The sequence below is a fragment of the Triticum dicoccoides genome, chromosome 2A, assembly GCF_002162155.2.
Source record: "Triticum dicoccoides isolate Atlit2015 ecotype Zavitan chromosome 2A, WEW_v2.0, whole genome shotgun sequence".
Lineage (NCBI taxonomy): Eukaryota > Viridiplantae > Streptophyta > Magnoliopsida > Poales > Poaceae > Triticum > Triticum dicoccoides.
Window position 1 is genome coordinate 579191951 of NC_041382.1, and position 24407 is coordinate 579216357.

The following is a 24407-nucleotide window of genomic DNA, read 5'->3' on the forward strand; positions in this document are numbered from 1 at the left end:
AACATTGTCCCAGTGAGGAAAGGATGAGACTATGATTCCCCCACAAGTCGGGACGAGACTCCGGACGAAAATAAATAAATAAAAGAGGCCAAAGAAGCCCAAATAAAAAAAAGAGAAAAGAGGCCATAAAAAAGAGAAGGCCCAAATAAAAAAATGAGAGAAAAAGAGAGAAGGGGCAATGCTACTATCCTTTTACCACACTTGTGCTTCAAAGTAGCACCATGATCTTCATGATAGAGAGTCTCCTATAATATCACTTTCATATACTAGTGGGAATCTTTCATTATAGAACTTGGCTTGTATATTCCAATGATGAGCTTCCTCAAAATGCCCTAGGTCTTTGTGAGCAAGCGAGTTGGATGCACACCCACTAGTTTCTTTTTTTGAGCTTTCATACATTTATAGCTCTAGTGCATCCGTTGCATGACATTCCCTACTCACTCACATTGGTATCTATTAATGGGCATCTCCATAGCCCGTTGATACGCCTAGTTGATGTGAGACTATCTTCTCCTTTTTATCTTCTCCACAACCACCATTCTATTGCACCTATAGTGTTAGATCCATGGCTCACGCTCATGTATTGCGTGAAGATTGAAAAAGTTTGATAACATCAAAAGTATGAAACAATTTCCTGGCTTGTCATCGGGGTTGTGCATGATTTAAATATGTTGTGTGGTGAAGATGGAGCATAGCCAGACTATATGATTTTGTAGGGATAGCTTTCTTTGGCCATGTTATTTTGAGAAGACATGATTGCTTAGTTAGTATGCTTGAAGTATTATTATTTTTATGTCAATATTAAACTTTTATCTTGAATCTTATGGATCTGAATATTCTTGCCACAATAAAGAGAATTACTTAGAGAAATATGTTAGATAGCATTCCACATCAAAAATTCTATTTTTATCATTTACCTACTCGAGGACGAGCAGGAATTAAGCTTGGGGATGCTGATACGTCTCCAACGTATCTATAATTTTTTATTGTTCCATGCTATTATATTATCAACTTTGGATGCTTATGGGCTTTATTATGCACTTTTATATTATTTTTGGGACTAACCTATTAACCTAGAGCCCAATGCCAGTTTCTGTTTTTTCCTTGTTTTAGAGTATCGCAGAAAAGGAAAATCGAATGGAGTCCAATTGACCTGAAACTTCACGGAACTTATTTTTGAAAGAAAAGCAACCCGGGAGACTTGGAGTCCACGTAAGGGAAGCTTCGAGGAGGCCACGAAGTAGGGGGGCGCGCCCTTCACCCTCGTGGGCCCCTCGTGACCCTCCATATACCCTAAAAACATCCGAGAGCACAATAGATCGGGAGTTCCGCCGCCAGAAGCATCCGTAGCCACCGAAAGCCAATCTAAACCCGTTCCGGCACCCTGTCGAAGGGGGCAATCCCTCTCCGGTGGCCATCTTCATCATCCCGGTGCTCTCCATGACGAGGAGGGAGTAGTTCTCCCTCGGGGCTGAGGGTATGTACCAGTAGCTATGTGTTTGATCTCTCTCTCTCATGTTCTTGAGGTAGTACGATCTTGATGTATCGCGAGCTTTGCTATTATAGTTGGATCCTATGATGTTTTCTCCCCCCTCTACTCTCTTGTAATGGATTGAGTTTCCCCTTTGAAGTTATCTTATCGGATTGAGTCTTTAAAGATTTGAGAACACTTGATGTATGTCTTGCCGTGCGTATCTGTGGTGACAATGGGATACCACGTGATTCACTTGATGTATGTTTTGGTGATCAACTTGCGGGTTCCGCCCATGAACCTATGCATAGGGGTTGGCACATGTTTTCGTCGTGATTCTCCGGTAGAACTTTGGGGCACTTTTTGAGGTCCTTTGTGTTGGTGGAATAGATGAATCTGAGATTGTGTGATGCATATCATATAACCATACCCACGGATACTTGAGGTGACATTGGAGTATCTAGGTGAAATTAGGGTTTTGGTTGATTTGTGTCTTAAGGTGTTATTCTAGTACGAACTCTAGGGCTGTTTGTGACACTTATAGGAATAGCCCAACGGATTGATTGGAAAGAATAACTTTGAGGTGGTTTCATACCCTACCATAATCTCTTCGTTTGTTCTCCGCTATTAGTGACTTCGGAGTGACTCTTTGTTGCATGTTGAGGGATAGTTATGTGATCCAATTATGCTATTATTGTTGAGGGAACTTGCACTAGTAAAAGTATGAACCCTAGGCCTTGTTTCCTAGCATTGCAATACCGTTTACGCTCACTTTTATCATTAGTTACCTTGCTGTTTTATATTTTCAGATTACAAAAACCTTTATCTATTATCCATATACCACTTGTATCACCATCTCTTCGCCGAACTAGTGCACCTATACAATTTATCATTGTATTGGGTGTGTTGGGGACACAAGAGACTATTTGTTATTTGGTTGCAGGGTTGCTTGAGAGAGACCATCTTCATCCTACGCCTCCTATGGATTGATAAACCTTAGGTCATCCATTTGAGGGAAATTTGCTACTGTCCTATAAACCTCTGCACTTGGAGGCCCAACAACGTCTACAAGAAGAAGGTTGTGTAGTAGACATCACTGTCGTGCACTTCTGGATGGAAGTGAATCCAAGGGCGTCGGTGCAATCCATCTTGCACTTGAAGTAGTTTTCGAACTCCCGGATGGAATTCACAATCCTGAGGAAGAGCTTTCGGCTTATCCGATAATGGCGCCGAAATGTTTTCTCGCCGTGAAGTGGAGCATCGGCGAAGTAGTCAGAGTAGAGCATGCAGTAGCCTTCGAGACGATGTCGATTCTTTGCTTTCACCCGCCCCGGCACCGAGCCACCTCGCCGCGACTTTTCATTGCTCGCCAGCAGCTGGGCGAGGGCGGCGAGCACCATGAGATGCTCTTCTTCCTGGACGTCGGCCTCGGCTTCCTCCTCCAGTAGCGTGGCGATCGCTTCCTCGTCATCCGAGTCCATCGCCGAGGCAGGCAAATCGCCGAACACCTTGCGCCTGGTGGGCATGTACCCGCCGCTAAACTGCCCCTCCGTGGCCGGAAACGGCTGTCGGAAACGCCCAACTGCTGTTGGAGGGGCTGCCGCGGCGAAGCTCTGCTATTTTTCTGGCGGGGAATGGCTATCTAGCAGTGAAGGGCGGCGGGAGGCGCCGAGATATAGCTAGTGGCGGCCGAGGGCGCGGGGGGTGGGAGGCGAGTCGGGGAAGAAAACCTTGACTTTTCCCCTAACTGTGTGGGCCAGCCACGCTTTTCCCTTCCACCGGAGCCCCCAATTGCCCCCCAGTGCGCCGGGCTCGGCCTGTGACCGCCGGGCGGAAAAAAGGTCCGAGCCGGCGATTTTCGGCGTCCTGGGGGCGCGACTGGGGTGTTTTTTGGCGCCGGCGCCGAAAAAGTGGCCTGGGGGGCCTGTTGGGGGCGCGGCTGGAGATGCTCGAAGGGGCTGTGCGCCCCCCACACCCTTTCCCATGTTACTTGGGAAGGTGGGGCGCCTCCACCTGGCTTGGGAGGCAAGCCTCCACCTACTTGGCTTGGGGGGCAAGTCTCCCTAGGGTTTCCCTAGGGAGATCCAATCTGCCCTAGCCGCCGCCCCCTAGGGGAAACCCTAGGGCACCTCCCCCTTCTCCCCTTCCCCCTATATATAGTGAGAGGGTGGGAGGGCAGCCGCACCCTTCCCGTGACGCAACCCTCTCCCCCTCTCCAACTCCTCCTCCTCTTCCATAGTGCTTGGGGAAGCCCTGCCGGAGAACCACGAGCTCCTCCACCCCCATGTCGTCGTGCTGCTGGAGTTGTCCCTCAACTTCTCCTCTCCCCTTGCTGGATCAAGAAGGAGGAGACGTCCCGGGTTGTACATGTGTTGAATGTGGAGGCGCCGTCCATTCGGCGCTTGATTGGATATTCCGCGATTTGAATCGCCGCGAGTACGACTCCATCAACCGCGTTCTTGTAACGCTTTTGCTTAGCGATCTTCAATGGTATGAAGATGCACTCCCTCTCTCTCTCTCGTTGCTAGCATCTCCTAGATTGATCTTGGTGACACGTTGGAAAATTTTGAATTTTTACTACGTTCCCCAACACCTTGTCCTCTAACTTTGTTGTAACTCAAATTATACTTGTCGTATTAAAGCGAGCTCCCATAATCATCAAACCATTCAAGATTGAACCTTCTCCTCTTAACCCTAAAGCTTGAACATGAAAGATTGATATCTCTTGGCTAACAAGGTCCATTAACCAGGTACTCTCTTCTTACCAGATATTTCAAATTTGTATGATAATGTTTACAATTTCCTCTTTTTTGGATCATATTGAATCTCCTCCTCCCAATTCATGCCTTATGGAGCATTGTGATGATACCTTTCTTTTCAGAAGAAACTTGTCCATATTATCTGCATTTAACAAAAAATTTACAAATGAGAACTCATAACTGAGTTCAAGAAAGTTTTGAGGGATTTGAAAAAAAAAATATGGTTTTGAAAAAAGTTCAAGAATTTGAAAAAAGTCACGCACTCAAAAAAGTATTTGTGGATTTTTTTTATTTTGTATTTGAAAAAGTTCACGGATTTTCAAAAATTTACAAATTAAAGAAAGTTCACACATTTAAAAAAATAGTTTGCTAAAAGGGCAAAAGAACCTAAATACAAAACCCAAAAAACGGTCAAAAGCTTCTAGAAGCTTCCTAAAACTGGCTGGAATCTACTAGAAGCTTCACAAAATTGGTTGGGAACGATTCAGAAAAAACACGGAACGACCGCTTTATGTGGGTTGGCCCATTCACGAGCGGCCGTGCATTGCGGGAATGAAACAAAATTGTTGTCACGAAAGAGAGGAATTAAATAAATGGGTCGAGCGCAAGCTGGAGAGGGGTTGTACGCTGGTTTGTCAAATGCATTGTAACAATCAGAGAAGGTGCTAAATAGGGTTTGGGACAATGTTGCACGAATGAACAACTTGAAACCCACTACTGAACCGACTCAATTCTAGGGAGCAACTAACTAAGGGTTACCCCCTGTGGGGTTTCCGCAAGGGTCACTTTTTTGGCACGAGAGCGTACCAAGTGGTGCGCCCAGCCGTCGCCACATGACGCGTGCTGGGCACTTCATATGGATTTATGTTTTTTATTTTTCTGTACGCATTTTCGGGTTTTAGATTTTTTTGACCTTCCCTTATTCAGGAAGCACGATTGTGCTTCTTATGGAGGCACAAATTTACCTCCGCGAGCTCGTGGAAGCATATATTTGCTTCCGTCGAAAGCATAACATTTCGCTTTTATGATAAGCATAATTGTGCTTCTCGAAAAGGGAAAAGCACAACCGTGCTTCCCATGAATAAAAAGGAAAATCACACCAAAAGAACAATTGAAAACCCTACAGTGCTTCTAGGCTTTGTTGTTTTTTTCCTTTTTCCTTTTTCAGTTTCTGTTTTTTTTCTTCTTTTTTCATTTCTTTTTGGGGTTTCTGATTTTTTTTCTCTCTCTCATTTTGTGATATAACTATTAACATGGGATCTACTCCATCCGTCCATTAATATAAGACGTTTTTTGTACTAGTATAGTGTCAAAAACATTTTACATTATGATACGGAGGGAGTAGTTTTGAAGATCTCGACATGAGAAATCCAATAGTGAAAACAGTTTAGAAGATAATTTTTTTAAAATGAACAAATCTAAAAAAGGAAAAACTTCCAAGTTATAACAAGCGACACAGCAAGAACCTACTCCCTCCGTTCGGAATTACTTGTCTCGGATATGAATGTATCTAGAACTAAAATACATCTAGATACATCCATTTCTGCGACAAGTAATTTCGAACGGAGGGAGTAAGAAGGTAGGGAGTGACCTTTGCTAGGGTTAACTCTTAACTAGTGATTTTTCTCTATTTAACACAGAGAGTGTCGAATAGGAAAGACCACTTTTTTTTTTGAGCAACCATAGGAAAGACCACATATGCATGCTGCTGGGTCGATAAGGATTTGGTCAAAAACATGGGTGCCCATTGAGCCCATCCAGGTCGCTAAACCCACCCGGAGCTTACAGAAAAAATCATTGGAAGTTAAATGGAAGCTCATCTCCTGACCGCTTCTTTGGATCACAGGATTAGAAAACAAAGGAATTCAAAAAACACATGAATTTGACGGGATTGTAGGTGCAAAACAGAGGATTACAAAATAGAGAAAAACTACAAGAATGGTCATTTGGATGGAATACAGGAAAAACACAGGAAAAGTGCCTCGATCCTACGCGAATCAGTGTAAAAAAGTGGTTATAGTGGATGTTGAAATTCCTATAGGATTGAGGTGTAGGAATGCATCTATAGGAATTTTGGAGGTGTGGTTCCTTTAATCCAAAGGACTTCATTAGAAAAAAATCCAATGGATTGGAATCCTCCAATATTCCTATGCCTTCAATCCAAAGAGGCCTTAAGGTACCCCAAGCGCGGGAAACCCAAATCCTCTCACAGCCTCCTTCCCCCAAAAAAATCTCCTATTCCTCCACGGCTCCGCCTTCCCCTCCCCTCCCCAAACCCAAAACCCTAGAACCTTCTCCATTCCGCTCCCTCGCGGAGCCTGGCCACCATGAGCGCTCCCATGGAGATCTCCTTCGACCCCCACCCTTCTCATCCCGCCCCGCCCGCCTTCCCCTCCAGCCCACCCCTGGAGCCCGCAGCCGCCGCCACCCCTCCCGCGGTCTCGTCCTCGCCGCAGCCGACGGCGGAGGCCGTAGTCGCGCCCACCCCGCCAGACGACAAGGTCCTCGTCTCAGGTAGGCGCCGCGACGCCCGCGCATTTCTGGCCTCGCCCTGGCGGCGCATGACTAAACCGTGCTCTGCGAATGCCCGATTTGGTTTCCCCGGCGTTGATTGTTTTTTTCCTTTTGCGCTTGCAGTTGAGGTGTTGCTGCACGCCACGAGTACGGCTCGCGCCGAGGACGTCCGAACGGCGGTCGAGAGGTCGGTGCTGTTCGGGTTACACTTTGTTTCGAGCATATTTTACTGTTATTTGGATGCTTGATGACACGTGGATGAATGAGTTGCTAAATGCGGGTTGGATTAGATGTAGTTTGGCACTGGAAAAGTGAAAATGTGCCATGATTCTAGGGAACGTGGTCAACAATCATCCTGTGATTTAGCAGTGGAGTTTGCTGAGTATGTTGCAGTAGGAAATAACAGACATGTTTGGTAAAGATAATCGCTGATGATGCAGCATATCGGATATTGACGTGGCAACTAGCAAAGTTAGGAATACTAAATTGTTTGTAATAGGCAATTAGGGTTTGCAGGGTGATTAATATTTTAGAGCAAAATACCAGATAACTTTTAAGTTTTACAACAGATTAGCAATTAGGTGGGGATTTCTGCTGTGTAACATGGATATAAGCTGATCATTTAAAAAATGACTGTTCACCATTTGCTTGCACAAATGATGGAGAAAGCTGTAAATGAAGTTAAAAAATCATATCATCTGTAGTGTTCTGTTCAGAAAAGATCACTGGAAACAGACATAAGCCAATCTTCATCATTGCTTATTGAGAGGCCGGATAACTCACCAAATCAATTCCAGAAATCTTATCATTGTTTCTTTCATATTAAAGTGCTAATCAGATCTGAGGCCATGGAATTGACAGAGTTTCTTGTAGACAGCTTCTTGGTTTAAGCTCATAGCATATATATTGAACTTGCACAGTTATCTTCTCTTGCAGGACATTACTGCTTGTTATTGCTCATACTTAACATTTACAAGTTGTTCTCTTATCAGGATGTTAGAATCTCGAAGTTTAAGCTATGTCGATGGTCCTGTTCAGATACCTCCAGACAATTCTTTTCTTCTTGAACATGTCAAAAGGATCCAAATATGTGACACTGGTATGATGTTTCACTTAGGCTGGAAAGTGTGCTTTCTTGATCTCAGTTATCTATGTACCTCTTCCTGAATGCCCGCTTTTCATGTAGATGAGTTGATTGAGAACCACAAAATCCTGTTGTTTTGGCAAGTCAAACCTGTCGTTCATGTATTCCAGGTATGCATCTAAATGTTTTCTGCCTAAATCACTTAAATCTTTGTTGCTAAATCTCTTCTAGTTCCTTTTAAAACACGGATGGTCTTTGGGTATGTTTACATGCTATTGCCGGCTATCTTTCTTCTTTGACAATTGACTGTTGGAATTGTTTCATCTTCACATCATAAGATATCTTTGTAATGCTGCTGAGGTACTGGTGTTTTGTTCTTTTCACTTAAAATTTCACATTTGTTTTCTCTTGAAACAACCGGAGTGATTTTCTAAATTAGACTACTGACCTCTTTCCAAGAGATATATTACTTCATGTCATGTTCTAAGTGAACATTTGGTTCAAATTCATCATCGCCTCAAGGCTCAAGCTGATCTAGTTATCTTGCAGTTGAGTGAGGATGGTCCAGGTGAAGAACCAAGTGAAGACGACACACTCTCTAGCTTCAATGAGTGGGCTCTACCTGCCAAAGAATTTGATGGATTGTGGGAAAGGTTTGGTTTGATCTCATTATCCTTTACCAGTTACAATTTCTGTGTTTTTTATTCTGTTGATGATGTCGTATGTGCTTGCAGCTTACTATATGAAGTGGGTCTCAAGCAGAGGTTGCTGAGATATGCTGCTAGTGCTTTGCTATTTACTGAAAGAGGTGTAGACCCATGCCTTGTTTCATGGAACAGGTAAGCATCTTTCACATCGTTAAGCACTTGGAGGCTTCACATGTCATCAGAAGTGGCATATTTTGGTTTTACTTTCCACAATAAAGCTGGTCATTACTGCCATGGAACTTTAGGGCACCTTTTTGTGTAGTTGGGTTTGCAGTTAGCTTCTGAAACCTTTAAATGACGTTCATGAGTACTTCCTGAAATTGTATCTGGACAGTGGACCACTGTCTCCTTCCTCTTCTTCAGTTCTTCACTTCTTCCTTGAGTCTATTGGTGGATATTGTTTGTTGGGATAGTTAATCAAGATGAATGTGCAAAATACTGCAAAAAAGAATTGCAGCTTAATTGTCAAGGGATACTCATTGGATGCAAAAGCCTGAACTTCGTGAAACTGAACTACTTACCTTTTAATACCCATGCAAATGCGTAACTACAACAACAACAACAAAGCCTTTAGTCCCAAACAAGTTGGTAGGCTAGAGCTGAAACCCATGCAAATGTGCACTTTCAGTTATATAAATTATTCTCTAGGAATATATAATTTATTTTGTTTTGTATTGTTCATGTGCTTTTTTACATACAATTGCAGGATTGTACTTTTACATGGTCCACCTGGAACAGGAAAGACTTCATTATGTAAAGCACTAGCTCAGAAGCTTTCTATTCGCTTCAATTCAAGGTTCTTGCTTAATGATATTCATGACTAGTGTTTTAATAAATAATGTGTTATTAATTACGGTCTCTTTTTCACCAGGTATTCTATGTGCCAACTAATTGAAGTCAATGCCCATTCATTGTTCAGCAAGTGGTTTTCTGAAAGTGGGAAACTGGTATGGCTTTTTGTGTTTATATCAATAATATTATCATGTATACGTTCATGCTGAAATCACATCATTAGCTCGTGGTAATTGAGTTTTGCTATGTTTTTGCACCATTTTGCATGATGTGGAAAATTCACCATCATATGATACATTTTGTAGTATGTAGTTAGTTTAGCCCACTAAAATTGTCCATTGGATATATCTTCATTTCTGCCTTACAATGTACATGCTATAATTTGTCCTTTTTAGGTAGCTAAACTTTTCCAGAAGATTCAGGAGATGGTGGAGGAAGAAAGCAACCTGGTATTTGTATTGATCGGTATGTTCATGACAAAACTGGTGAAATGACTAGATGGTCAATCTCCGTATGATCTGACTAGCTCAATCCATGCCTTGTTCATCTTATCTATGTGTTGTTAAACGGACTCCTCATTCCATTGCGTTTTTTACTTAAAGAAATGCCTCAATACTAATGAATAATGAACCCCATTGAGCTACATGACATGTGGGTGGATAAGTAAGATAGCAAATGATTTTGTCCTTTATGTGAATAGAGATAACATAGATCGTAAATGTTTTTAAAATCGAAATCAACACAATTTAATTCCCTAGGCATTATCTCCTAGTTGCAGACTAGCAAAATGCATTGTGGCACTCCTATAGAATTTTAACTAAACCTCATTTTAGATAAATTTGATTTGCAGCATGCTGTATTTGAACCCTTAATGTTATCTATGGCGTTTATGCATTTTAACACGTGATATTGCAGATGAAGTTGAAAGCCTTGCTGCTGCCAGACAGGCTGCCATATCTGGTTCTGAGCCTTCAGACTCCATTAGGGTAAAGTTTTCAGCAGTTTTCCTTTGCCATACACCTTTTATCAGGTAATGTTTACACTGTCTTCTTTCACTCTAATGTTCAGGTGGTAAATGCCTTGCTAACACAAATGGACAAACTGAAGGCTTGGCCAAATGTTATCATTTTGACGACATCAAATATCACCACAGCTATCGGTATTGATTTTTCGCCTTTTGAGTTTTTTCCTTTTATGACCTGAATGGCCCATCATGCCATTTTGTGTGCATAGTTGCCACATTTTTTGCATGATTATCTGCGCGTTTGGAACAACGGTGCTGTATATGATCAACATCTGGACAAATTTGGACATTTAGTATGTGTTTTAGTTGGTCAAGTGAATCACTGCAGTGAGGGAAAGATCAATTGCATAATAAGCATGTTTATGTCCGTGGAGCTGTCTATGTTTATAACATCACTTTTCCTACTTTTCTGAAGTAACTAATGCTACATTATTGATACATTTAAATTTAGATAATCTTGTTGCCATCGACAATGAGATATCAACTGTGCTCAGTACTGATGTCTCTTGGGCTAATAAAATTGCGTAATTGCAGACATTCATTCTATTTTCGATGGCTGTTAAGGAGAACAGCCTGTAGCCTTCTTAAACATCGTGTAGACATGCATTGAGTCCTAAAATCAATAAATTCTAACTCGTATGTGGTTTGCAGATATTGCATTTGTTGACAGGGCAGACATCAAGGCATACGTCGGACCCCCTACTCTTCAAGCACGCTATGAGATTTTGAGATCATGCATAGATGAACTCTTCCGAGTAGGAATTCTTACATATCCTCAGGTATTTGTTCCTTTTTGCCAACTTGGTTGCTGTAATACCACCGCTGTATCACTGTGAAGGTTGCTTGGAACTGCTTTGCACATGGGGCACTTTTTCTGAGCAAACCTGTATTTGGGACCTCAAAGAATTTATTTGTTTGAACTGCTGTATAGAATTTCCAGCTTTCTTGCAATCTTTAAAGGATTATTCCTCTCCAAATACAGGGTGGTGATTTGCCTTGCATTCTGAGCTATTCAACCCTGAAAGAGAAGTTGCACTGTCCTGAGGCTGCAGAACCCCATACACTTCATCTCTCCAAATTACTGCATGAAGGCGCAGAACTGTGCGACGTAAGTGATGAAGTTTACAGTTGCCTTACCTTTTTATTGCTGTAGATTAAGTGATCTGCTGTAATCAACACCAACAGGCTGATAATGGTGGTGATCTTTTTTCCATTCTCCCACAGGGATTGAGCGGAAGATCATTGAGAAAACTTCCTTTCCTGGCACACGCTTCTGTTCCCAACCCTTCGTGCTGTGACGCTGCTTCTTTCATGCACACGCTGATACAGACCGCGCGAAGAGAGCTCTTGGAATCACGCGGATGATTCCTCGCGTATTGCTTGGAGGAGCAAATGGTTAACGGTTGGATACGAGTACCTTGCCACTGATATGATGCATAGTTTGAGCTAATTCGAAGTCTGTTGTTCTGAGATACAAGCAAATCCATTCCATTTCTAGGTCTAGAGAAGTAGGAAGTCCAGGATATAGGTGCCGTTGCTGTTGCATTACTTTTGGTTCTCCTGTAAATTGTTACGGTGGGATGCACTACACCTCGAGGGACGCCGCATTACTACCTACATACATGAAGTTTCTCTTTTGCGGGGATTTACCTACATGAGTGCCATACATACTTCGGTGACTTGATCAGATCTGTTTCTGGTCATTGGAACTTGAAAAGGATAGCGTTTGTGTACCTTATTAGCTTTGTTTCTGTTGTTCTGGTTTTGCATGTTATGTGCAGGATGTAAATCAAAGTTGGCTGGACTGTTTGGCTTGGCCTCAGCCCTTCAGGCTTACTCTCTTCAGTCGCGCGCAGAAAGCTGAAACGAGTGCCAAGGTACATGACCGCGCATTCCTGTGATGGGAATATCCAAGAGAGTTTATTCTTCTCTACTGGTGCCAAGGGAGGTTAGTGCAGACTGCAGAAGCTAGGGTAAAGTCTCAACACCGCAGCTAAGCTTCAGTGATTCCAAAACAGCAAGAGTCATTATAACATCCCTGATTGAACCGTCAAGTCATTAACCAACAGTTGCTCCTATCAATTCGAGCATCCAGCCAAAGAAAATAAGGAGAGATACAAATCAAAAGACTCAGACCATAAACTGCGACTCTTGGCAACTTGATGGCGTGCGTAAAGCTACAGGGAGTGAATGTACATGAAGGAAATAAGAGTCATGACAATGTTTATATAAAATTTGCAGGCGCACAGGCCATCTTCAGGTTAGAACCCCGGATTTCACCTGTGCTGGTCTGGTTGGGTCATACAGCTCATACTACGTTACAGGATAAAGAGCTGGGGATGCTTGCCCCTGAACACTGAACGATAACGGTGTCGAGTAGTAGATCAAACTTCTAGTGACAAAATTGAATAGTGTGACACAACTAAAGGGCATGGAACGGCTGGTGTGTTTCGATTTAGTTATTCCCGAGTTATACATGTGAAAAGACCGCTCAAATAACTACATCATATAATTATTTTTTAAAATTTATATAATGATTTTATTAAAAAATAATTAAGTGTTGAATCATGATTCTAGCTCCGTTCCTGCCAAGCGTGCAACTTAGATAATGATCTAGCAGAGCATATATGCAACCACCATGTCACAATGTAGTTTTCTTTGAAATATCTTCAAACAGCTGAACTATTTCACATGTATTTTGTTTGATGACTACCATGCTTTTGATTTTGAATTATGACTGATGAATATTACCAAATTATGTTCAAACTATTGCTGTAGAATTTATATAGTTTGTGTATAATATAGAGGAGAAAGAGGCAAAAGTGAAGTAACAGGGGGACAGGATTTGGGAGCTATAGCTCGAGTACCATACAAAATCTGACAGTGACATGCATAGCAATTCAGAAGACCAGATTCCCTTTCCAAAGAAAAGAGGACCGGATTCCGGTTACATGGGAGTGATAACCACGAATAAGAACTGAGAATAAACTTTCAATGCATGCCGTTTAAATTGAAGGTAGCCAGCTACCCCCTCTGCAACACAAGGTGTTTTGCCTTGCTACAAAGTATCATGGGAAGAATAATCCTCGTGGGTTTCTCAATTATTTCTGAAATATATAATTGCCGATCTAACGCTGTACGGAAAAAATAGCACTCAAAAGTTGGGACCTGTAAACCAGTCCTCCAAAAGAATCGATTCTTCAGGCGTGCATCAGGTATCTAATCCAGATTAGCGATCACTGCATCAGTAACTTCCTGGGTGGTGCTGGTGCCGCCCAGATCCTTTGTCCTGTACTTGCCCTCTGCAATGACCCGCTTCACCGCAGTTTCCAGACGGTCAGCGAACGACGGGAACTGCAAATGCCTCAACATCATAGCGGACGACAGGAGCAGGGCGACAGGGTTTGCTTTCTGCTGCTCTACAAGATTGTCATTTCCCACATTTCCTGCAGAAGCACCTTGCTCGAAGATGGCATGATCCTGACCCACATTACCTGCAACACAAATGCAGCATCCATGGATCAATATGAACCTCAAACTTATGTTGGCTTACAAGAATAAACCTATATGTAGTTCATATAGACAAAAAAAGGCGGTGTCAAAATCATGTGCGACTACAAGTCTACAACACACTAGGCATGTCACACTAGTCGGCCCCCAGAAAAGTATTCAATAATACCAGGAAGGAAGTGTTGACCAGCATTTCTTGCAATTGACCAAGTTAATCCAATTAACCATTCGTAGTATGAAGTGACCGCAGAAACAAAGTATGCTGAAATCTTACCTCCTGGCATGACACCTGTTCCTCCAACAAGACCTGCAGCTGTGTTGGCAACCAAATTGCCGTAAAGGTTAGGCGTAACCTATCAAAAGAATGGAAAGATAGAAGTTAGAAAATCTGCAGTAACCCCAAGGAACGGTTTACTTAATAGGAGCATCTGAGAATACCAGGATAATTAGATACATACCATAACATCAAATTGCTCAGGCCTTGAAACAAGTTGCATGCAGCAGTTGTCAACAATAATTTCGTTATACTCAATACTTGGATATTTAGCGGCAATCTCACGGCAAGACTCCAAGAACAAACCATCAGCAAGTTTCATGATGTTTGCTTTATGCACTGCCGTGACTTTCTTCCGGTAGTTAAGGTAAGCATACTCGAAGGCATATTTGGCAATCCTCTCAGAGCAAAACTTCGTGATGACCTAAACCCAATCAGTAAGAGTAACAAAAAGGCAACAAAACAGACTTAAAAGGAAAGCATAAGTCGAGCAATTGCTTTCATCGATAATGTTTTGAGCAAGCAAACTCACGTCATTTAAGATAGAACTGATAATAGGCTTGCAAGGAAACATAAATGCAAGAAAATAAACACATATATGATGAATATTGTGAACATATACAGGGCAAATTTTCGGTGTATCTTGGTCTATTTGAAAATAATGGAAACGAAGCTAACGTCATGATATTCATGTTCTGTTGATATAGACGTCAAGTTCACCCATCTGTTTATTTGGGACGGCAGTAACTATTGGCTACTATTTCCTGGGATAAATACATCCAGAATCCATGATACCAACCTCACAGCATGTCACGTCATGGTTTGATCAAAATAATGACAGTGTATTATTCTACATAAGGCTACAGAGTTTTTTACTGATTACACTATTTGTAAATTCAGCAATGAGTTTTGCCGCCAAGTCAAGCGCAAATGCATAATGTTAAATGAATATCGCAATTTCTCAATAAACGAGGAAAATAAGGAAATTACTCAAATACAGTCAACACCGCCAAATCATTTACCTGGTAAACACCGACCCAATAATTCAATTAAATTGGTTTCTATAAACGTGCTAAGCTACACCACAAGTTTGGACAAGCAGAGCACATGCCAATCACTGGAGCACAATTCTTGCCAGAATCAGACTGAGGATTTGACTCCACATTTGGCAATTTTACACGGATCTACCCGCAATTTCAACATTATGAGGCATGAATGACTGCAATGATCATATAAACTATCAAGTAAACAGTACATTTATAAAAGCATCCTAGCAATCTACATCATCCTGGTCACAAATTCAGATAACTCAATTTTACACGTATTGTGATTGATAACTAACCGACAGCATCAGTTCATCACAGACAAATCATATATCTACTCTGACAGTTGCAGCTTTGCAATGGAAAACTTTCCTCTTAACCATGTACTAACTAGCTACGATATGCAAATCTAACAGTTATATGCTACCTCACAAGGCACATCATTCGCCAACCAATGAACATGTGAAGGAATCAAGATGAATCCTCTAAACAAACAACAGGGAGCGAACGATCAGGCATACCTTGAGGCTCTCGACGACCCCCGGGACGACCTCGTGCTCGAGGCCCGAGTACTCGCCCTCGGTGTTCTCCCTGATGACGACGATGTCGACGTTCTGGTGCCTGGTGGGCAGGCCGGGGACGTTGGCGCAGTTGACGAGGGAGGCGAAGAGGTCGAGCTCCTTGCGGAGCTGCATGTTGAGGGAGGAGACGCCCCCGCCGACGGGGGTGGCGAGGCCGCCCTTGAGGCAGACCTTGTTGCGGCGGATGGACTCGATGACGGCGGGGGGCACGGCGGGCATGTCGCCGTGGACGTCGTAGGACTCGAAGTAGACGGGCGCGTGCATCGCCTCCATGACCTGCTCGACGGCGCCGGTGACGAGGGGCCCGATGCCGTCGCCCGGGATGAGCGTGACGGGACGCGGGGTGCCGTCGCCCGGGCGGGGCATGTAGGTCACCGTGCGGCGCGCGCCGCCGCCGTGGCCCGGGAGGGGCGGCGCGGAGGAGACCAGGCGGCGGAGGAGCGGGGCGGATCGCCGCGCCATCGGGGGCTGGCTGGGGCTGCGGCTGCGGCGGGGCGATGCGGAATTGCGATCCGGTAGGCGGAGCGCGGGCGACCCGGAAAGGAGGGAGGAGACCGGGGCAGAGGGAGGAGAAAGGGACGGTGGAGATGGGTGCTACTTGAGCCGTTTTGCGGTTCGGACCTTGGAATTGTTGGGTATTTGCGAACCTTTAAAGCCTCGTCCGCAAGAATGAGAGACACGTCTCTGGCATGCGGGCCCATCACCATCAAGGAGACACGGATATTGTTTTCGGTTGAGAAAATGGTCGACAATGTCGGTGCACAGAAATACGTGCAATCGTATCGTGCTGATAGAGAAACGTTTTTTTTTTTAGAATTGCTGATAGTGAAACGTTCAGACGAATGGAACTTGGAACCCAGCGACCTCATGCAAGCGAGCGATCAAACAAACGTACATCAGGTTTCTCAAAAGAAAAACTATCACATCAGCCAAGTTTTTTCTTTCTTTCTTACTTTGGCACATGTATATTGTTAATTCAAGCAGAGCATTTCGCATACGATATTATATTAAAGAGGGCCATCATGCTACTTTAAGCATGGCTCGACGAACGCTGACCCGGTAACCAGGCACCAAGTACAGCTCCATTTTGCATATAAAAGCATACTAGAATGGCAAATCCAGACTGGACTTGAATCTGCTTAACCGCATAACATGGAACACTAACGCATTCAGCTATCCAGGGGCGGTGGCGAAATGATGCCACGTCTCACATTCGCATGCATGAAAAAAAGAACTGGTTTCACAGTTACTATCCTAGTCTCCGCATCCTTTGAACCCCTGAATCTTCTGTTCAAAAGAACAAACATGCGATACTGGTTTGGAAGTCCAGAAAGCATCCAGCCAAAAAGAGGAGGAAATAGGCAGGCACTTCAACTCAAGATACAGTTCAAGGATCCCGGCTTCAAATCTTGCGACCTCTCTTACAGAACCTCTACACGCTGCAAAACAAGACGAAAAGAACGTCATAACAAGCTTCAAGTAATGGAAACGTGCCATCACAACACATCACGATCCTGGCTAATCACAAACACGGGTCACCACTAATATTCAAATCAAGCCTTACAATCTGCTATGTGTTGGAGAGTGAATGTGAAGACTAAAATTCAGGTTCAGGGCATTCTCATTGAGGATCACAGATAACATGCATTATATGGTTATTATACCACCACACAGCGAAAAATAAGTGGACACTTAAGATGCAACCTTATATAATCAAATACTGCTCCCTAAGAACAATAATAATTATTCACTAGCGGTTGAGAGTACATGGAAAGCAAGATCCTTACTCCAGTGTGTTAGCCCAACACACACGTGAAAGCAAATAAATAACATACATATAGAAGATAAGAATTTATCAGGTGATGCCGTAGAACCATTCAGGTTCAACCAACCAAAGTGAAGGAATAGGGAGATGTCAAGTAAGGATGCAAAACAAATGAGTAGCCAAATACCAGAATGATCCAGGATAGAAGGAAGTTACACGTATAAAACAAAGTGCTAATAGGTAAGTCAGGTTTACCTTGCCGAGAACAAGATCTCTGCCCTTACTCCAACCCAGCAATTTTTCTCCTTTCCAATATGTTCTTCCTTTCCTACAAAAAAAAAAAACATCAGCACAGACATGGTGAACAAAATAGTTGGCTAATGTCAGTAACGTATCTAAAGATAAACCTTGCAAAACTGATGATGAAGGAATGAACTGGTAGAAACAGGAGCAGCAAATAATAACAATAGCATGCATCCGGTTAAATCTGAAGACATGTTAAAACCTGAATCTGTAAACGATATTGAAGACTCAACATAAATGTCTAATTCTAGTTCATGTCTGGATGCTCCCTTTCAGCAAAGCTACATGGATAAAGATTTTCGATATCACATTCAAACAAACTGAACTTCAGCAACATGTGAACACATGTGAACCAATAAACCTATACACTAGCAAAGATCAACAGCATCAATGGTCCAACCTCACATAGCTTATCCAGCAACATGCACACAACATAAACTACTAGAATATTAACTACTAATCTCTAATCAACCCTCACATGACATACATGACGGATATAACCATTTCAGTCAGCAATAAAAATGGCAATTAGTACAAGTACTCCCTCCGCCCGGGTTTAGTGGCCCTCGTAATTTGGGTCAATTGACTAACAAATATGATGTATACCATACAAAAAGTATACTGTTGGATTTGTATTCGAAAGAGATTTCCCACGGTATAACTTTTTATGAAATATAGTGTACATTTTATCAGTTAAACCTATGGTCAAACTTTGATTGAAAATAAGAGGGGGCCTAATAAACCCGGACAGATGAAGTACAAGATTAATGCACACTTCAGTAGTGTAGTTGCAACTGTACATTGCACGATACTTTCCTATAGCTATAGGTCAACACTTAAACTCACACAATAGCACAGCTTGTACATGTAACTGCTCAAAGTGTTACCAACTAATCATCCAGAAAAAGCAAACTACCACTTTGTTTTGACATTTGATAGCTCGAATTGTCACATTTATAACACAAGACATCGAAATGCTCTTGAAATGAGCTCTCCAAAAGGACGTACGTAGAATGACGTATTAGCTACTTCTCCAACTCGCTTATGAGGTCCCACTCTACCATTTTCACATTTTGCAGCTCAGCCCTCACGAGATTCTGACAGATGCTAGCAAGAATGCAAATTTTGTAGAAGAAAGAGATGACATGTGCAGATTAAAGAAAACGTAGTAAAATCTATAAATGCTGCAATAAGATGAACTGACACTCTATGTCCTGTACATGCACAATTGCACACACGGGCATGGATATGCAATGCAAGCATATTACATACCCATGCAGCGTTTTTTGAACAAACAAATGCTACATTGTTCACACAATTTATAAGCACTTAACTTAATAAGAAGCAAGGGTTTTCTCTAATGAATAAGATCTGATTTAAACATGGAAAAATAAATCACGCGAAAAGAAGTTGGTATTAGTAGTTGGCCCTGCTGTTCGAATCAGCATGCACTACAGAGAACGGTTTAACCTTTTTATCTGGTAAGTATTTCGTATGAAACTCTACCTTATTAGCATTTAAAGGGGAGTCAAGTCTTCAGGATCAAACCTAAGTTATATCCAGTGTGTCAACTAAAATGCCAAAATTCCTTGGATTCTGACTCAAATATGTGCACAGTATTGGTTCCCTTGCAAAATGTCGTTTCATGTCAGTCCAATAACCGACGCACAACCAAAGCAATGCATTTTTCCACGCACGCAAACAAATCAATTTTACAGAAACATATGAAGCAAAGCATTCAACAAATTAGCACCTGACGGCGCACCAGCTTCTTGCCCCCCTCCGCCTCCCGAGCAAGCCTCTCCAGCCTCCTTAGCATCCCAGAATACATCTCCTCCACCTCGGTTGCTTGCCCCGTGGCCGAGGCCACCAAGGCCTCCACCCTTCCCAGCCCGAACGCATCCATCATCCCCTCCATCGCCTTCTGGTCTCCGATGCTGAAGCCCTTTGCCGGCGGACGCGGCAGCCACGGCATTGGCGACTCCGCCGCGAAGGTGTGGTATTGGCCCCGGAAACCAGGGCCCACGTTGACCACCTGGAGGGAGGTGGGGAAGAGGCGGGAATCCACGAGGAGGAAGGCGCGGTAGTCGAACGAGTGGATGGAGAGGTTGGAGGAGGCGGAGGGGGCTACGAGCAGAAACACGAGGGGGTGGGTGAGGGCCAATGATTTAGACAGGGAGCGGGCGACGGCGACCTCGCGCATGGAGGGGCGGCGCGCCGCGCTGCGGCGGGAGGAGAAGAAGCCCACGGTGGCTGGGCGGGCGGGGGAGTAGGGCTGGAAGCGGCCGAGGGCGTCGGAGAGGGAGGAGGGTCGGGCGAGCGAGGCGTGGCCGGTGATACAGATGGATAGGGTTGGGGCGGAGGAGGTGGCGCCGGAGTCGTCGTCGTCGGAGAAGGAAGGGGGAGCCGTGGGGCGGGCGGCACGGCCAAAGAGTAGCCCGTCGCAGTCCCCGGCGGCGGTCCCGCAGCAGTCGAGGAGCGCCGCGAAGGCCTGGCTGGAGACGGAGAGCTTCGCGGCGGCGGCCATTTCTGGACTGCGACCAGGGGTTTGGCCGTTCGGGGGCTGCTTCGGCCTTAGACTAGTTACAATGGGGAGTAACTTAAAGCCATGTACAATGGTTCATAAGATAATTTTATCTTAAGTTTTACATTTAATTTAGAGATGACAAAAAAAACTATCTACAATGGGTCATTTCTTAGCCTTATCTTCAATAACTATCAGTTCCTAAAAATATGGTGAGACATATTGTGCTAAGAGATCATCTCTTGTCTTATCTTAAATAAGAGAAGACAAGCAAGCCTTCTCTTATGAGTTATCTCTCCTCCACCTCATTATTTATCCTAGATGGCACTCCTAAGATAGCACCATTGTACATGCCCTTACAGGCTATGTTACTATCTCCACAGTAAGTAGTAACATATGTGTGTTGTCATGTTATGGTTCATTTATTAGCCTATAGACTCATATTGTCTTGATATATGTGATGTTACAGTAACTAGTTAAGTTACCACCATCATCTCTCTCATCATTAAATATGTGCCACATAAACAAAATTATCTTAAAAAGTGTGATGTTACTAGTGATGTTAGTCCCACTATGGCCAGTCTTAGGAGCGTGTATTTGCAGTGTGTTTGATTGGGGTAATTAGAATTACGACCGATAATTAAAGGGTACGAGACTTTAAATCTATTACTTCCTTCATTTTTATGTTGTTTGTTGATAAAATTTCACAATGTAATGTTCATTTCTTTTAATTCTTCATAATTTCATTGTTAGCCTTTCAAAAAAAAAGTATCTCTTCTCTGATTGCATGCATCTCTTCTTGTAAAGAGGAAAAGATCTTCTGATTGTGTTTATCTCTTACTTTCTTTGCCTAATGATTTAGTTGCCGCTAATCAATGATTTTGCCAAGGTTAATTTCGTTCTAATATGTGTATAGTTATGTGCCTTGGTCATCGTGCCAGAAATAATACACCTTACATAAAGGAATGGAGGAAGTATTTGGTTGATTGAAAGTTTATAAGGCAATAGTCATGGGACTGACTCCTACTCCCACAACGTGTTTGGTTGGGGGTAATTAGATTTAGGGAATGGGAATTGAAGAGATGTGAGGCTTTAAATCTATTGTTTAATTGTGAGATTGGGAATTCAGAAGAGAATAGGCATGGGACTTTTTTTTGACGGGTAAATAACTTTATTCCTCATATAATGGTAAGATCATGTACAACTAGATGAGAAATAAAGTCTGGTATGGGACCATCCCAGTACCCAGATGAGCTATTACAGAGGGAGTTTTTCGCAAGCATATCAACAACACCATTGGCTTCACGGAAGCAGTGAACCACATCCAATTTTGATAAGTCAACCTCAAGCGCCTTATATTCTGCAACAGTTGCTGCATCCGGGCCCAAGTAATCTCCTTGGTTGATAGCTTCAATAGCATTCAGACTATCGGACTCAATGATTACTGAACTACATCCAAGTTTGGCAGCCAGGTACAGCCCATTCCTAATCGCAGCAATTTCTGCTGATTCCACACTCTGAACCTGCGGTATAAAGCATGATGCTGCACCTATGAACTCACCATGACCGTCTCTAGCTACAGCACCTGTAGCTCCGTTCATATTTTCTATGCAAAACGATGCATCCACATTAATCTTAACTCTCCCTCTGCCCGGTTTTTCCCATACGTGGTCACGTCTCTGTAGTGTTTGTCTGGGGCTGGCAGCTGCTACCTCTTGAGCACTGCGTTGGATTTCTCCGAAGAGGAGAGGATGATGTAGCAAAGTAGTGTAAGTATTTCCCTCAGTTTTTGAGAACCAAGGTATCAATTCAGTAGGAGGCTACGCGCGAGTCCCTCGTACCTACACAAAAACAATAGCTCAATGCAACCAACGCGCTTAGGGGTTGTCAATCCCTTCACGGTCACTTATGAAAGTGAGATCTGATAGAGATGATAAATAATATTTTTGGTATTTTTGGTATAGAGATGCAAAGTGAAAAGTAAAAGGCAAAGTAAAAAAGCAAAGCAATAATAAAGTGATGGAGATTGATATGATGAGAAAGAGACCCGGGGGCCATAGGTTTCACTAGTGGCTTCTCTCAAGAGCATAAGTATTCTACGGTGGGTGAACAAATTATTGTTGAGCAATTGATAGAATTGAGTATAGTTATGAGAATATCTAGGTATGATCATGTATATAGGCATCACGTCTGAGACAAGTAGACCGACTCCTGCCTGCATCTACTACTATTACTCCACTCATCGACTGCTATCCAGCATGCATCTAGAGTATTAAGTTAAACACAAAGTAACGCCTTAAGCAAGATGACATGATGTAGAGGGATAGTTTCATGCACTATGATAAAACCCCATCTTGTTATCCTCGATGGCAACAATACAATACATGCCTTGCTGCCCCTTCTATCACTGGGAAAGGACACCGCAAGATCGAACCCAAAGCTAAGCACTTCTCCCATGGCAAGAAAAATCAATCTAGTAGGCCAAACCAAACTGATAATTCGAAGAGACTTGCAAATATAATCAATCATACATAAAAGAATTCATAAAAGATTCAAATATTATTCATAGATAGACTGGATCATAAACCCACAATTCATCGGTCTCAACAAACACACCGCAAAAAGAAGATTACATTGAATAGATCTCCACGAGAGAGGGGGAGAACATTGTATTGAGATCCAAAAAGACAGAAGAAGTCATCTAACTACTAACTATGGACCCGTAGGTCTGAAGTAAACTACTCACACTTCATCAGAGGGGCTTGGATGATGATGTAGAAGCCCTCCGTGATCGATGCCCCTTCCGGCGGAGCTCCGGAACAAGCCCCAAGATGGGATCTCGTGGATACAGAAAGTTACGGCGGTGGAATTAGGTTTTTTTGCTCCGTATCTGATCGTTTGGGGGTACATAGGTATATATAGGAGGAAGGAGTACGTCGGTGGAGCTTCGAGGGGCCCACGAGGCAGGGGGCGCGTCCTCCACCCTCGTGATCGCCTCGTGGCTTTCTTGACAGAGGGTCCAAGTCTCCTGGGTCTTATCTGATGAGAAAATCGTGTTCCCGAAGGTTTCATTCTGTTTGGACTCCATTTGATATTTTGTTTCTCCGAAACACTGAAATAGGCAAAAAACAACAATTCTGGGCTGGGCCTCCGGTTAATAGGTTAGTCCCAAAAATAATATAAAAGTGGAAAATAAAGCCCAATATAGTTCAAAATAGCAGGTAATATAGCATGGAGCAATCAAAATTTATAGATACGTTGGAGACGTATCAAGCATCCCCAAGCTTAATTCCTGCTCGTCCTCGAGTAGGTAAATGATAAAAACAGAATTTTTGATGCGAAGTGCTACTTGGCATAATTTCAATGTAAATCTTCTTAACTGTGGTATGAATATTCATATTTAAAAGATTCAAGACAAAAGTTCATGTTGACATAAAAATAATAATACTTCAAGCATACTAACAAAGCAATTATGTCTTCTCAAAATAACATGGCCAAAGAAAGCTATCCCTACAAAATCATATAGTCTGGCTATGCTCTATCTTCACCACACAAAGTATTTAAATCATGCACAACCCCGATGACAAGCCAAGCAATTGTTTCATACTTTTGACATTTTCAAAACATTTTCGATCTTCATGCAATACATGAGCGTGAGCCATGGATACAACACTATATGTGGAATAGAATGGTGGTTGTGGAGAAGACAAGAAAGAGGGGAAGATAGTCTCACATCAACTAGACATATCAACGAGCTATGGAGATGCCCATCAATAGATATCAATGTGAGTGAGTAGGGATTGCCATGCAACGGATGCACTAGAGCTATAAGTATATGAAAGCTCAACAAAAGAAACTAAGTGGGTGTGCATCCAACTCGCTTGCTCACGAATACCTAGGGCATTTTGAGGAAGCCCATCATTGGAACATACCAATGTTGGGGATATCGCTTATCGGGAACTTATCGGTCGACCCATGATAAGAGGTAAATCGGCCAATTTATCGGCATATCGGCCGATTTATCGCCATATCGGCTGACTTATCGGCTGATTTATC

At 43.0% G+C, this 24407-nt stretch overlaps 3 protein-coding genes across 5 annotated transcripts; 1 reads left to right on the forward strand and 2 right to left on the reverse strand.

Annotated features, from left to right (window-relative positions):
* Positions 1-6455: 6455 nt before the first annotated feature.
* LOC119355486 (pachytene checkpoint protein 2 homolog) lies at positions 6456-12089 on the forward strand. Its single transcript, XM_037622295.1, has 14 exons — positions 6456-6744; positions 6868-6931; positions 7737-7843; positions 7931-7998; positions 8378-8481; positions 8563-8667; positions 9242-9331; positions 9407-9482; positions 9723-9792; positions 10243-10313; positions 10396-10486; positions 11003-11130; positions 11334-11459; positions 11576-12089. The coding sequence occupies exons 1-14, from the start codon at positions 6558-6560 to the stop codon at positions 11714-11716; spliced, it is 1428 nt and encodes a 475-aa protein (XP_037478192.1). The 5' UTR covers positions 6456-6557; the 3' UTR covers positions 11717-12089.
* Positions 12090-13220: 1131 nt separating this feature from the next.
* LOC119355488 (isocitrate dehydrogenase [NAD] regulatory subunit 1, mitochondrial) lies at positions 13221-16311 on the reverse strand. Of its 2 annotated transcripts, none has more exons than XM_037622297.1 (4): positions 15700-16311; positions 14320-14547; positions 14136-14214; positions 13221-13845 (listed from the first exon to the last, which is right to left on the reverse strand). In XM_037622297.1, exons 1-4 carry the CDS (start codon positions 16219-16221, stop codon positions 13571-13573), a joined length of 1104 nt encoding a protein of 367 aa, XP_037478194.1. In that variant the 5' UTR covers positions 16222-16311; the 3' UTR covers positions 13221-13570. The 2 variants fall into 2 exon arrangements, with proteins under 2 accessions (XP_037478194.1, XP_037478193.1); XM_037622296.1 differs by having other exon boundaries at positions 14320-14559; positions 15700-16307.
* Positions 16312-16811: 500 nt separating this feature from the next.
* LOC119355489 lies at positions 16812-20388 on the reverse strand. Of its 2 annotated transcripts, none has more exons than XM_037622298.1 (3): positions 19581-20388; positions 17780-17847; positions 16812-17198 (listed from the first exon to the last, which is right to left on the reverse strand). In XM_037622298.1, the coding sequence occupies exons 1-3, from the start codon at positions 20352-20354 to the stop codon at positions 17192-17194; spliced, it is 849 nt and encodes a 282-aa protein (XP_037478195.1). In that variant the 5' UTR covers positions 20355-20388; the 3' UTR covers positions 16812-17191. The 2 variants fall into 2 exon arrangements, with proteins under 2 accessions (XP_037478195.1, XP_037478196.1); XM_037622299.1 differs by having other exon boundaries at positions 17780-17852.
* Positions 20389-24407: the final 4019 nt, after the last annotated feature.

What these genes read in the sequence shown, in the direction of transcription:
- LOC119355489 (XM_037622298.1), bottom strand. Translation starts at nt 20,354, where the DNA reads ATGGCCGCCGCCGCGAAGCTCTCCGTCTCCAGCCAGGCCTTCGCGGCG. An exon ending in AGAAGCTGGTGCGCCGTCAG is followed by an intron (nt 17,848 to 19,580) that starts GTGCTAATTTGT and finishes TTTGTAGGAAAG; the next exon opens with GAAGAACATATTGGAAAGGA.
- LOC119355488 (XM_037622296.1), bottom strand. Translation starts at nt 16,221, where the DNA reads ATGGCGCGGCGATCCGCCCCGCTCCTCCGCCGCCTGGTCTCCTCCGCG. An exon ending in GGGTCGTCGAGAGCCTCAAG is followed by an intron (nt 14,560 to 15,699) that starts GTATGCCTGATC and finishes GATTGGGTTTAG; the next exon opens with GTCATCACGAAGTTTTGCTC. An exon ending in CTGAGCAATTTGATGTTATG is followed by an intron (nt 14,215 to 14,319) that starts GTATGTATCTAA and finishes TTCTTTTGATAG; the next exon opens with GTTACGCCTAACCTTTACGG.
- LOC119355486 (XM_037622295.1), top strand. Translation starts at nt 6,558, where the DNA reads ATGAGCGCTCCCATGGAGATCTCCTTCGACCCCCACCCTTCTCATCCC. An exon ending in TTTGATGGATTGTGGGAAAG is followed by an intron (nt 8,482 to 8,562) that starts GTTTGGTTTGAT and finishes ATGTGCTTGCAG; the next exon opens with CTTACTATATGAAGTGGGTC. An exon ending in TCTATTCGCTTCAATTCAAG is followed by an intron (nt 9,332 to 9,406) that starts GTTCTTGCTTAA and finishes CTTTTTCACCAG; the next exon opens with GTATTCTATGTGCCAACTAA.